Below are 12,780 nucleotides of genomic sequence, written 5' to 3'. Positions count from 1 at the left end.
ACAGTCAGTGTCCTGAGATGCGTGCTCAAATAGCATTAAAAAAAAGCATTAACAACATTTATGGGTCATTTCATGACATGTTTTCATTTGAATGTGTTAATAATAATGTGTAAAATTGAATAGATTTAAATTCAGTTCCGAATGGCGCATGACCCTGTTAATCATAGAGAGAAAGAAATCGAAGGCACAGACACCACTATAGAGATTGCATTATATTTCCAAAAATATATGTACAGTCTATTACAAAGGTTACAAAGCAAAAGAAAAAATGGTCTATGTAACAAGAAATCGTCTAGGTAAATGACCATACAGTTTCTCAACTGGGGAAAATACTTTTTTTTGACCAATGAATACTCTCCATACTCTTGTCACAGAAAAATAAATAATAAATCGACAATTAATTTGTACTGTACATTTTTCCAACCTAAAAGAGAAAAAAAAAAATACTCTTCTAAAATGGAAACCTATTAGCTCTCTTTGGTCCTAAATGAGAAATTATGTACAACTGAAAGAGTGAGGGTGACGAGAATCAGCTGCATGTGAGATAGAAAAATATAGTGCATTTTCAATGAGCTAACTACAGAGTACTTAAGTGAAAAACAAAGTAAAGAAACCACAATTATAAATAAAATATACAAGTTTTACAGCTAGAGCATATACAAATTGTCCTCTGGTTTGTGATTACTCTGACACAATCAACAGTGCTGAACTCTTTGGAATATTCCACTTTACTTTTTGTCTAGGTGGGCTCTCTAGCATCTTTCGAGAAGTCTTTAATACCCTGCTGCACCGTGAACTCAATCAATCCACAGCGCAAACCGTCTTGACCGAAAACTCTGCTACCATCAAACCAGAAAAGTTAAAAACGGTACAAAGCAGAAAAGATTTGTCATTGACCCGTACGGTGGCCTCAATGTGGGATTGATTGAATCCAGGCGTTAATCTCAAATTGGCTCAAATTGCTGTCTCTACAAAGGCCCGGATCCGAGCGGAGAGGGTAAGGGCCTGCGAGGGGCCCCTGGGAGGCCGGAGTGTGAGATCAGAGCTTGCAGGGAGGCTGATCTGAGTGACTGCAGCTACTGCCGAAGCTCGAGAGGTTTGTGCTGACCGAGAGCCTTTCCGCTCACATTCAATTCAAAGGCCTGGCATGGGCTCAATGCTGAGGTTAGCGAGATGGAAGGATAGCGGATCGGAGATGAGGCTCTAACCAGGCTACGATATGATCCGCATGAGACAAACCAGCTGGGTTCACAATGGAGATGGCGTGGTACACAATGGCTTTTTTGAAGCGCCAACCGTTTGGCTAAATCCACCAGTCATGCTGCGCTCCAACGGCTCCGCCTTCGCTTTCTTTCTAATCAAGAAAAATGCCACATGTTGGCACGGCTGTTGTGGTTAAAATGGCATTGGCTCCCCAAAATAATGGAAAACATGTTGTGTGTGTTTAAAATGTGTCACATTAAGGTTTCGTAGTAAATAAAACAAAACTACTTCAGCTCAAAGCTGACTAAAACGGTAGAGTTTTGTGGCAGCCCAGCTAATAAAAGGTCTACAGTACTCCTCAAAGTATTTAACACTAAAATGCGTAACATTTAATTGTCAACAAAACATTCAGTTGAGCGTGGAAGGCTGTTATGGCACTAAAACTTGAGCGTAAACCTCATCTTTGAGCTCAGCACAACAAAAGGGTGGAAGAAACACACCGAAAGAGATCCTCGTATATAAATTCACCAACTCTCTTTGATCAAATTTCACAGCACTGCTGCTGATTTCCAAGCAGTATGTGAGTAAAAGTATATACAGCACCTCAAATTATTGCTCATATTGGTCAGTCTCTCCTCAACTCAGCCGTGATCATACAAAGTATCTAAGTACCTAAAAATAAGAGCAATAGTTGACTTGTTTTAAGGCAGTATTACTCCTTTACACCACAACATTATATGATTTTAAAGTCAGTCACCTGCTAGGAAACCAACTGATTCTAAACCAAAATTATACTGTTGCTGAAACAATGAAATTAAAATAGCCTAACTTTTTTTTTTTTTTTTTTTTTTCATTTTTGTGTATCTTTATGGAAACATGTATTCATGGTAAATAATATCAATATTAAAAAGGACACATTCAACAACAGCACTGATAAATCCATTCATGTGGTAGGGTAAATATAAACTTATAAAGAATATTGCCACTGTAATAGTTGTTTTTACATTTAAAAAACTCCACCTGAAGTGGTTAGCAATTCTTTTTGTACTAATTCACATCTGAATTGTCATGTAGGATCATAAAATATACCTAACCGTCTGCTCGGGCTGTTCTTAAACACAACCAGCCACTCTCAGGAGCTTCACGTAACCAAGCTGTGGGATATTTCTGCTTGATATAAAAGAACGGCTCGGCCCGACTCTCTGCCAATGCTTCAGTCTGAAGAGAGCTTCATGTAAATAGTGCTGGCTGGAGAAGACAAACCTCCTCTGTCGACTTTCAGCCTCTGGTTCCGTCTTTTTCTCTCCAGATGAGACATTTTACCCTGTTGTCAGTTCTGTAACACAATCCGAGAAAACAAGCCAACACAAATCGATCGAGTAGAAGAGTAACGTCCCACATTGTCTTAATGTGGATATTACAAACCAAAGCAAAAGAAATCGCTGCAAATTCACTCCTTATGAACTGGATTTGCTTATTTTTATATTCACCCTTGATTAAAAAAAAAAGAAATCAGTGAACTCTATAGCAACTATGAGCAAATCAACCTTTTGTGACGATAAAGACAGTCCGTACAAAGCATAAAAATCCTCTCGAATGCTCCATCTCAATGACGCGATGAGTTCTTTAGAGCATCCAGAGGTCACTGTCCGTTTAGGATTCTCTCTCTTGCCTGTTTGCGTTTTCTCTCCGTCTCTTGGTTTCCAGCACCTTCGCCAAAATCCTTCGCCAATAACAAAGGAATGATTCTGTTCTGCCAGTTCTGGAAGGTTAATCTCACTGCAAGGGTGCAGAACGTTTTTTCTTTGTTGTTGATTTGTTTTTTCATATTTTTTTTTGCTGCCACACACTTTGCGGTGCTGTCCTGGAGAGTTCTGGTTCATCTGATCGGGAAGGGCTGCGGACGCCCATCACACTTGAACGCCCGTCCCGTGAAGACGCAGCATCTGGGCTCTCATAGTCTGTATACTGCTCATGATCTTCTTCTGATGGCCCACCAAGGAGATTCCCAAACTCATTACATCCCTAAAGCAGAAACATAACGTTCATAAATCACAGCAATGGAGCATGAAGCGCACAGGAGGTATTTCATTACCGAAGCAAAAGGAAACTGAGAAAAGGCCACATTAACTATAACACAATGAGTCTGAGTATGAGTCAAAGAGATCTGATTAAAATACAGCGCAATGTCAGGATGGCATTGTGAATGAGAGCTGAGGGCTGAAATTACTCCTAGAAAGATCATGCGTTTCTATAGAGCGTGTCTGTGTGCAGCAAAGATCATAGCAAGGCACTCTTACTCGATAGTCATTCTAGCGACAGATTCGAGCGAGCTGTAGCCGGCAGCTGTGAAGTTGTCTATGTATCTCTCCATCTTGATGGCTTCCAACCACTCACTGACCAATCGGAAAGAGGTGAAATCTGGAGTGTTCTGGTCAAGCAGTGGGCTTATGGGTCTGAGGAAAAGAAGAGACAAATATGAGTGTTATGACGGCACAGTACCATTATTTCTAAGTATGATATTTCTGGCATATAATAATGTCCCCAGTTGACTTTTTATGCCAAAAGTATCTATGTATGAATCTATTTGTGTGTGAGTAAATATGTACTGTATATATATATATATATATAGAGAGAGAGAGAGAGAGAGATTAGATATTTTACTAAACATGCTCTTTCCCCTTATTTTGTACATTTAGATTACCATTGTCATTGTCATTGTCTAACTTCCGTAACATGAAAATAATTCTCAGTTTGGTTAAAAAAAAAAGGGGTCTAAACTGCCCAACTCATTTAAATTTCCTGGTCTACTGCTTGGCCAATGCATTATATTTTAGAATCATGCAGTATAGCCAATGCTATTAATGTAAATAGTTTTGTTTACTTTGGTATTTTCTTTTTTAATTTCTGAATTTTTAGAATAGCTGATACTGCTTTTAAATAATAAAAACAAACTTGGTCTGCATCCTTTGGTTTTATTTGTTTTACTGCTTGTAATTCGTTTCTTTGTCTCAATCAATTACATGAAGAACTTGAAGCTGAAAAACTGGCATGTTTACTTAATTGAGAAATATTTGAAGGCTGCATGGCATTGTTATAGTTTAATTTGTTAATTTAATAAGCATTTTAAATAAGTAGGAGGTGTTCAATAGCATAATATTCTTGCAGCGGTGTTGGAACTGAGAATAATGAAATCTCACTGGTATCGTGCCAACCCTAACTCACATGGATTACAGACAAGGACACATGGTTTATTGTATTCACATTGTAGTGATTTAGTGAACTGTTGCTTTGCATTACTTGTAAAGATGGTTAGGTGGACCAAGGGCTACTTCCCTACGTTTTAAAGGTCATATCTTCAATGTGAGACACGGTTTCATTTGTGATTGTAAACACACTTCCTTCCTCTGTCTAATACCACACTGGGGACTGGAGTTCCCACAAGGCTTTAAAGTCTCAAACACTCATTATGACAATTGATTTAAAGTCCTTGTTATCGAACATGAAGGCATGGAGGCTGTTTCGCTTTATTGATTCCCCGGGATTTATCTTTCATCAGTAAACCCTAGCGGATAAATCAAATGCCGGACAGATGGAATTGTTCGCAAATTTACTCGCAAACCTATAAAAGGGCTCAAAGACATTGCAGGGAGGTGCAGGAGTATAAAACATAACAAGCAACTTCCATCTGTCGTAAAAGCAAAGCTGGTCCGTGAACGACATCATTTTCCTTGAGCAGAGATGGATAACGGCAGGCAGTAAAAAAAAAATACTGAATGGGTGTCCTCACCGTGTACACGTTCCCATTGGCGTTTTTAAGGTGTTAGGATTGCGGATCATTTTGTCCAGGATGCCGACAATCTGGTCGAATTTGGGCCGGTCTGCTCGGTCTTTCTGCCAGCAGTCCAACATGAGCTGATGGAGGCCAGGAGGGCAGTCCATGGGGGCGGGAAGACGATATCCCTCCTCTATAGCCTTTATGACCTGCAAGATCAGTGAGAGATGGAAAATTAGAAAAGGTGTGAAAGAAAACCAACAGGTTCAGAGACAGAGATACAAGAAGACAAGGAAAAACAGAGTAGCTTAGCCATTAGCATCCAGAACAAAATGTACACAAAGCCTGCCTGCACCTCCAGCTCTCCATTTACTCATCCTTTAATCAGGCCTCTGTAAACAGCAGCTTTGCTGGATAAATCTGTTGTGGTTTACCTCCAGCATTACAAACTACAACACACGGAAAAGTAGGCTAACCAGATGTGATTATTCTTGCACTGGTTATTGGAGGGCGCGTGAGCGCAAGAAAAGGGCACCACTAAACCTGGATGTGAATGAGGCAAGCGCACTAAAAGCCGTCTGTTCAACAGCTGCTGGTGACTGTCATACTATCACGAGTCTATCTAATTAACTAGCTAACAGGGTTACAGTTGAAACCAAAGATGAACGCATTGGCACTTGGGTGTCTGTGCAGTTGACTGGCTCCACATGTCAGGTTTTATGAATGTAAAGGGACCATAAAACAATAAAAACACCTGTTCCTCTACTCAGCATACTGGGCATAAGAGTTATGGGTTTATACTAAATATACAGTACTGTTTAAAAGTTTGGTGTCGGTAGGATTTTTTATTTTTTTAAGAAATTAATACTTTTAGGAAGGATGCATTAAATTGATCAAAAGTGACGGTAAATGCTGTTCTTTTGAACTTTATACTCAAATAATCCTGGGGGAAAAAAATGTATCATGGTTTCCGCAAAATATTAGGCAGCACAATCGTTTCAATATTGATAATAAAAATTGTAAAAAAAAAAAAAATTAAATTCTTGAGCAACAAATCAGCATATTAGAATGATTTCTGAAGGATCACTTGACACTGAAGACTGGAGTAATGACTGCTGAAAATTACATTTAGTAATATGTAATATTTCACAATATTAGTGTTTTGACCATTTTTAATCAAATAAATGCAGCTGTGATGAGCAAAAGAGACTTTCAGAAATGTGGACTCTCAACTAGCAGCTAAAATGATAGAATTACTTGAATCTGAGCTGACTAAACTAAACAGAGAAAAAGGCTTGTCCAGATCTATGATTTTTCCCCTCGTCTACTCCCGAGGAATAGTAGAAGCAGACTGTTTATTTTCCCCAAATCCTCATCTGCTATTCTTGTCGTGTCTCTCCAAACAAGGCTTGAGCTACGGAAAGAAAAGTGTCAAAACAGAAAGAGTTGAAGAAATGTAAATATTTCCTTCTTTTTTAGCAGCCCTCGAGGAGTTGCTTGCCTCCCCCTCAAAAGGGTATAAAAACATCTGACGTTGAGACTCCACTGAGGCAAATGTTCGAATGCAAAAAATAATAACATTAAAGACTGATACTAGCTAGTCGCTACCACTGAGGGCTAACGTTTGCTACTGAGCAGAGAATTACAAGTCATCATTAGTCTCAGTGATAAGGGCTGTTTACCTTCTCTGAGGATGTTTAAGCTTGTGCAATTTTGACAAAGAATCTGCGTACACAAGACAAGTGCCTACATACAGCGGCAGATTAACAACACTTCCCCTCATACATATCGTTAGCCGTGACCATATCTGAATTTCAATCCGCTTCAGCTTGAAAACCCTGCACGCATGTGATCAGAATGATGAACGGCACTTTGCTGTCCCAATTTCGTTGAGACAAAAGCTCGGCCCGCAGATTGTTCAGAAGGTTTTGCATGGCTAAGCAGATATCTTTGAATTGATTGAACTCTGCTAATGACGAATTTGGCTCGCATTATCATTTCTCATTATAAAGGTTGAAAGTGTAGCAGAATACAAAAACGAATTCTACAAGCAAAACACTCCATTTGTTTCCGCAGATCCATTAAACCTTTTTATGCTCAAAATGTATCATTAAAACAAGGTCACTCCTGACACCTGTGCTGATATCCAGCTAGAAAATTCAAAGTGTCAGATGTGCTTAACTGTCCTAATATTTGAATACATGCAGATTATGTTCACAAGAGTAAAAATAAGACTTTTGGTGCAAGCTGTGGTTTTACAAGACTATAAAGCAAGCTGAACGAACAAGAGAATTATTTTCTTCTAAAAGTGCCTTGATGAAGTTGAAAGAATTGTAGTTTCTGACTTTTTAATTTAAACCGCATGAGAAATGTTTGAAAGTGATCAAATATGTATAATGGCTGCATTAAAAAATGTGAATTAATGTAGAAGGAATTTAACTCTTTCCCCCGCCATTGACGAGTTATCTCGTCTTTTACAAGAAAACGCTTTTTTTCAACAAAGACGAGTTTTTACAGCTTTTCATGTTTTCTCTGTTATACACTCGGGGGAGCTATTACGCATCTTCTGAACGAGTACAAAACCTCCCGAACAAAAACACACGTGAACAGGACGGAGAAACGAGCGATCTCTTATGTAAACAGATGCATACGAAAAATAATGCAATCATCAATAATAATCAAGCAATAGACAGCATATAAATGAAAACTGCATAATGTTACGGAGTAAAATGTTGATCCAGGAAGTGGCATATGTCTATGCAAGCTTTGGAGGTGTTGATGGAAGCGATTTACTGGATTTATGCTTTAATAATCGTACTGAATATTATCCAGATGTCGTTTTTGATAAAAATTTGATTTTCTCACCTTTTTGCTCAAAATTATGCATTTTTATGAAACCTACCTATATTCAAGTATTGATAAAAAAAAAGAATGCTTTAAGCTAGAATAAAACTGATTTTTTTTTGTTTAAAAGTAGAGGCTCTGATTTTTATTTTGATGTATTGCATATTCAAATATTCATACAGCAAAATATACTGGAGGCCATCAAATTTGAGTGAAAATCATCAAAATTGCTGGCAACTAAAGCTGGCAACTTTTTAAAAAATGCTGGCGGGGAAACAGTTAAAACTTGAACTGATATAGGCATAATAATCGTTTGACAGCACTAATATATATATATTAGTGCTGTCAAACGATTAATCGCATCCAAAATAAAAGTTTTTGTTTACATAATGTGTGTGTGTATTGTGTATATTTATTATGTATATATAAGTACACACACATACAGCGTATATTTTGAAAATATTTACATGTATATATTTATATTCATATAATTTATATCATATATAAATATATTTTTACTATATATATATATATATATATTACAGTTAACTAAATATATATATTACATATTTTTCTTAAATATATACATGCATGTGTGTATATTTATATATACATAAAAAATAAACAGTACACACTTATATATTATGTAAAAAAAACTTTTATTTTGGATGCGATTAATCGTGGGCAGCACTAATATACATGTAAATATTTTAAAAATTTTTTTTTTTGGGGGGATTAATCGTTTGACAGCACTAATATATATATATATATATATATATATGCATTTTAATTTTATTATTTTATACTATAATACAATTTGTAATCATTGTATAATTATATTATATATAATTTTAAAAATAATTTTCTATGGATTTTTATTATATTATATTATGTTATGTTATGTTATGTTCAGAAACTATTTGATTTGAATTTGCAAAACATTCATCTGTACAAAAACATGAACTTACATCCTGATTGGACATGTCCCAGTAAGGTCGTTCTCCGTAGGACATGACCTCCCACATGACAATCCCGTAGCTCCATACATCACTAGCTGATGTGAATTTACGGTACTGGATGGCTTCCATTGCTGTCCACCGAACTGGGATCTTTCCACCCTGTTTAGTGAGTAAAATTCACAATCAGTACACTCTGCATCAATCAGAGAAGAGTTAAAACGCACTGTATTGATGTTCAGTACCATTCTAGCATCACGATGCAGCACAGACAGTATCTATATTTGTACTCCTATCTGATGCACGGATTGATTTGTTTATTCTGAGAGCGGCATGGGCTTCCAAGGCAGGTAGGATGAGACAGCAGCTTAATTGACTCACCGTTGTTGTGTAGACAGCTTCGGGATCATCGTCAATCACTCTGGACAGGCCGAAGTCGGACACTTTACATACGAGATTGCTGTTGACAAGGATGTTTCGCGCCGCCAGATCGCGATGGACGTAGCCCATGTCTGAGAGGTATCTCATGCCGGCCGCGATGCCGCGCAGCATTCCCACTAGCTGAATCACAGTGAACTGCCCATCATGTTTCTGTGCAAGCACAAACAGAGGAACGTTGTCTATCCATCAACAGCGCACAACAGACACACGCTCTATCCACCACGTGGGGGGGCTGACAGTAACACGGCCCAAGAATGAGCAATGAAATGGTAAATCACAGTGGGTGTAATGAACAGAACAGAAAAGATATTGTATTCACTGACCAGATTGTCTAGGGTGGTTTATACGTACCCTGAGGAATGCATCTAATGAGCCATTTTCCATGTATTCAATTACTATCATGACTGGTTTTCCTGAAAGAGCAAAGAACAGACTCCATTAAAGTGAAGTGCGGCCAACACACACTGTACAAAAGCAGTAATGAGAAACAATTCGCAGACAATTCTACAACACTAGATTCACTTTAGTCTGTCGGCTGGGCTTTTCATAAACTCTTTTGGAGTGTACCTCTCCAAAAATAATAATAAATGACCCTCAGCCACAAATAATATTATCCAAATTACAAGATCAAATCATAACAATATGACTTCACAACTGAACTTACGGTAAGTCATAACTCTCCTGAATTTAGAAGATTAATTGTACACTTTAAAAGTTCAATTTCAGTCGGACTAAAACGATGATTTGTCTTGTTTAAATGTCATGTAAACACTTTAGTCGGACTGGAATCGCACCAGTCTGGTTTTTGCAAAGTCAGACTAACAGATTTAGATAATGTCATTCATCGGACTACAGTCGGCTTGGTCATTTTTGATGTGTATTTAGATATTCAATTTTGCAACCAGCCCTTCATTTCTTGACGACCTTTGTGACAAAGGAATACACTTTAGCATATACAGAATTGCTGACAATGAATCACTTCAAATGTAATTAAATATACTTTAAATTCATATTAAATGCAACTGGTTAAACAGTACAGTGCTTTTTTTGACCTAATAAACACTACAGTGCTATTTTGGATTTAAGTGCATCTTTATATGTAATTTCATAGTTATTTCTGTTGTCTTTAAAATATGGTTAAAATGTACTGACAAGCATTTATGGTTAACTAAAATATACTTAATGTAACTGCTATTAAAACTTGTATGTAATGCATTTAAATATATTTGTGATTAATCATTTGTTATTAAGCTGCAGTTTAGTATATTTACTTTAAATACAATATCAAATAACACAACAGTGCAAATTATAATCAAGAACTGTACATGTGTTTTAGTATATTTGTCAACAGATTAAAAAAAAAAAGTACTTTCTGGGCCTTGAACGTGTCAGTTCCGTTGCTGTATATGAAAGCTGTCAGAAAGCTCTCGGATTTTATCAAAAATATCTTAATTTGTTTTCTGAAGATGCACAAAAGTCTTAAGGGTTTGCAACGACATGACAGTGAGTAATTAATAACAGAATTAAAAAATTTTTGGATGAATTATCCCTTTAAAGTACATTTTAAATGATTGTTTTATTTTATTTTTGTTGTGCTTTACAGTAAAACTTTCAATTTGATATTACAAAATTACTGTACTCGTCAAAAAACAGTTATGAAAGTAAACTTAAGTACACTTAAATACACTTAAGTGGCTTTTTATTTCATTGATATTATATTATCTGCAATTACAGTTTAAAAAAATATATATGGTAACACTTTATTTTAAGATGTCCTTGTTACACGTTACATGTACTTACTTTTATAACAACAATAAATTATGCATAATTACTTGCAAGTAACCCTAAGCCAAATCCTAATCCTAACTCTAACCATGTAGTAAAGGTCCTTGTACACCGAGTCTGACAAAATGTTTGCTACGGATGCGAAAACACATACGATTTAACCTAGTCTGAATTTTTTTATGTTGGACGAAAGTTTTGAAGGCCGTGTGTAAACGTGACTGACACAACATGAGATCGTATTTATTTTTTAACGTGCAAAAATTTCGGATGAGAATTTCGGACTCAGTGTGCAAAGACGTTAAGTACATGTAGGTAATTAATATTACTCAGTACTTCAATGTATAATTACACTGTAACAAGGACACCTTAAAATAAAGTGTAACCAAATATACTTTTAAAATTTGAAGTACACTAAAAGTGCACATTCAGTACAATTAAGTACACTTTTTTTCAAAACAAGGAAGTCTTGTTGGTTAAATTAGTTCTAGCATTCAAAGCTGCCCACCTCTGGTGACGACACCCTCCAGATGGACCACATTGGGGTGATCAAACTGGCCCATTATGCTGGCCTCACACAGGAAGTCCCGCCTTTGTTTTTCAGTGTAGCCTACTTTCAGCGTTTTTATGGCAACCGACACATCCCTCTTTCCCGGCAGCTTCAGTCGTCCGCTGCACACCTCTCCAAACTCTCCTGTGAAACACACAACCACCCGCAAGCTGAGTTCCAGAGATCCGGGCCACGTTTGACACCGTTGCCTGTACCTGTGCTGCTTAATACATACGAGTCACACCAGCAGCAGGATTCAGCATTATATGATGCTATACATCAGTACACAGGGGAGTGCAACCAAGAGAGCAGATAATTGGATATGCTATATAGAGGACAAGCTAACACACTTATACGGTTTGTAACTAAAAGCGATGCGGCAGCAATTCATCAATGGCGATGCATTTATGTGCATCCTGGCCTTAAGAGAAGACATATTAATTATAAACCAATCCTACAGCAGCGCTATCAATAACAAGGGGCTAGAGAGATGCTCAGGCCGCTATCGAGAGTGCAAATATTTGGTTGTCATTGTGATAAATGAGAGAGGTGTGTGACTAAAGCGAGGTAGCAGAGAAGACAAGGGAAGAGCTCACCTGCACCGATAACCCTCTCAATCTTAATGCAAGAGGCATCCAGCTCCTTTGCGAACTGATGGACAGCCCTGTTCGGGTCCTCGTAGGTTTCAGGGTCAATGTAGGTTTTGGTGCCTGGAAATTTAACTGTAGAAGGGTAAGAGGATTACTGTTACGATTAAATATGCATGCCGTACACACACAGAGCCCGTGATGGACGTATGCGATTACTGGAGGGTAGAGACACAGGACTGTGGGCTAAACAGCACACTGTGATGGAAGATAGCATGTCAAAAGGTCTCTTTCATCAAATAATAAAACCTATGCTTTTATTTTTCCCACATATTTCATGAAAGCACTATTACATTTTCTTGTTAACCTTCTCACAATGGAGTCGAAAGGGTATTAGCTGTACAGCATGGCAGCAGCATTCGTAGCTGTCACTCATTGGATAATGGGTTTCAGAAGACTGAACTATTAGTTTGAATGCCGAGAAAGAACATTTCACTGAAAATGACCAATTACAAACACAAACACAAAACTATTCTGATTCTTCTTTTTTTTTGTCTCCTTAACATTAATACCATTAACACTTATCGATGTTAAGTTTGATTTTTTTTGTATTATTCATAGTAAAAATTATATATATATATA

At 37.2% G+C, this 12,780-nt stretch overlaps 1 protein-coding gene across 2 annotated transcripts in view; it reads right to left on the bottom strand.

Moving 5' to 3' along the window:
• Window positions 1-211: 211 nt before the first annotated feature.
• The window catches only part of epha7 (eph receptor A7), a 93,941-nt gene continuing 81,372 nt past the window's right edge, over window positions 212-12,780 (bottom strand). For both annotated transcript variants that reach the window (XM_016257829.1, XM_016257830.1), the window contains exons 10-17: window positions 12,148-12,273; window positions 11,510-11,695; window positions 9,571-9,632; window positions 9,160-9,369; window positions 8,791-8,940; window positions 4,994-5,187; window positions 3,504-3,659; window positions 212-3,228 (exon numbers count right to left, since the gene is read on the bottom strand). In XM_016257829.1, coding sequence (XP_016113315.1) covers window positions 3,114-3,228; window positions 3,504-3,659; window positions 4,994-5,187; window positions 8,791-8,940; window positions 9,160-9,369; window positions 9,571-9,632; window positions 11,510-11,695; window positions 12,148-12,273 — 1,199 coding nt within the window. In that variant the 3' untranslated portion in view covers window positions 212-3,113. The remainder of the gene's footprint in view (window positions 3,229-3,503; window positions 3,660-4,993; window positions 5,188-8,790; window positions 8,941-9,159; window positions 9,370-9,570; window positions 9,633-11,509; window positions 11,696-12,147; window positions 12,274-12,780) is intronic.

Source organism: Sinocyclocheilus grahami, unplaced genomic scaffold, assembly GCF_001515645.1.
Source record: "Sinocyclocheilus grahami isolate Dianchi unplaced genomic scaffold, SAMN03320097.WGS_v1.1 scaffold1605.1, whole genome shotgun sequence".
Lineage (NCBI taxonomy): Eukaryota > Metazoa > Chordata > Actinopteri > Cypriniformes > Cyprinidae > Sinocyclocheilus > Sinocyclocheilus grahami.
The sequence above is the reverse complement of the archived record's forward strand: the minus strand, read 5'-3'. Positions and strand labels throughout refer to the sequence as shown.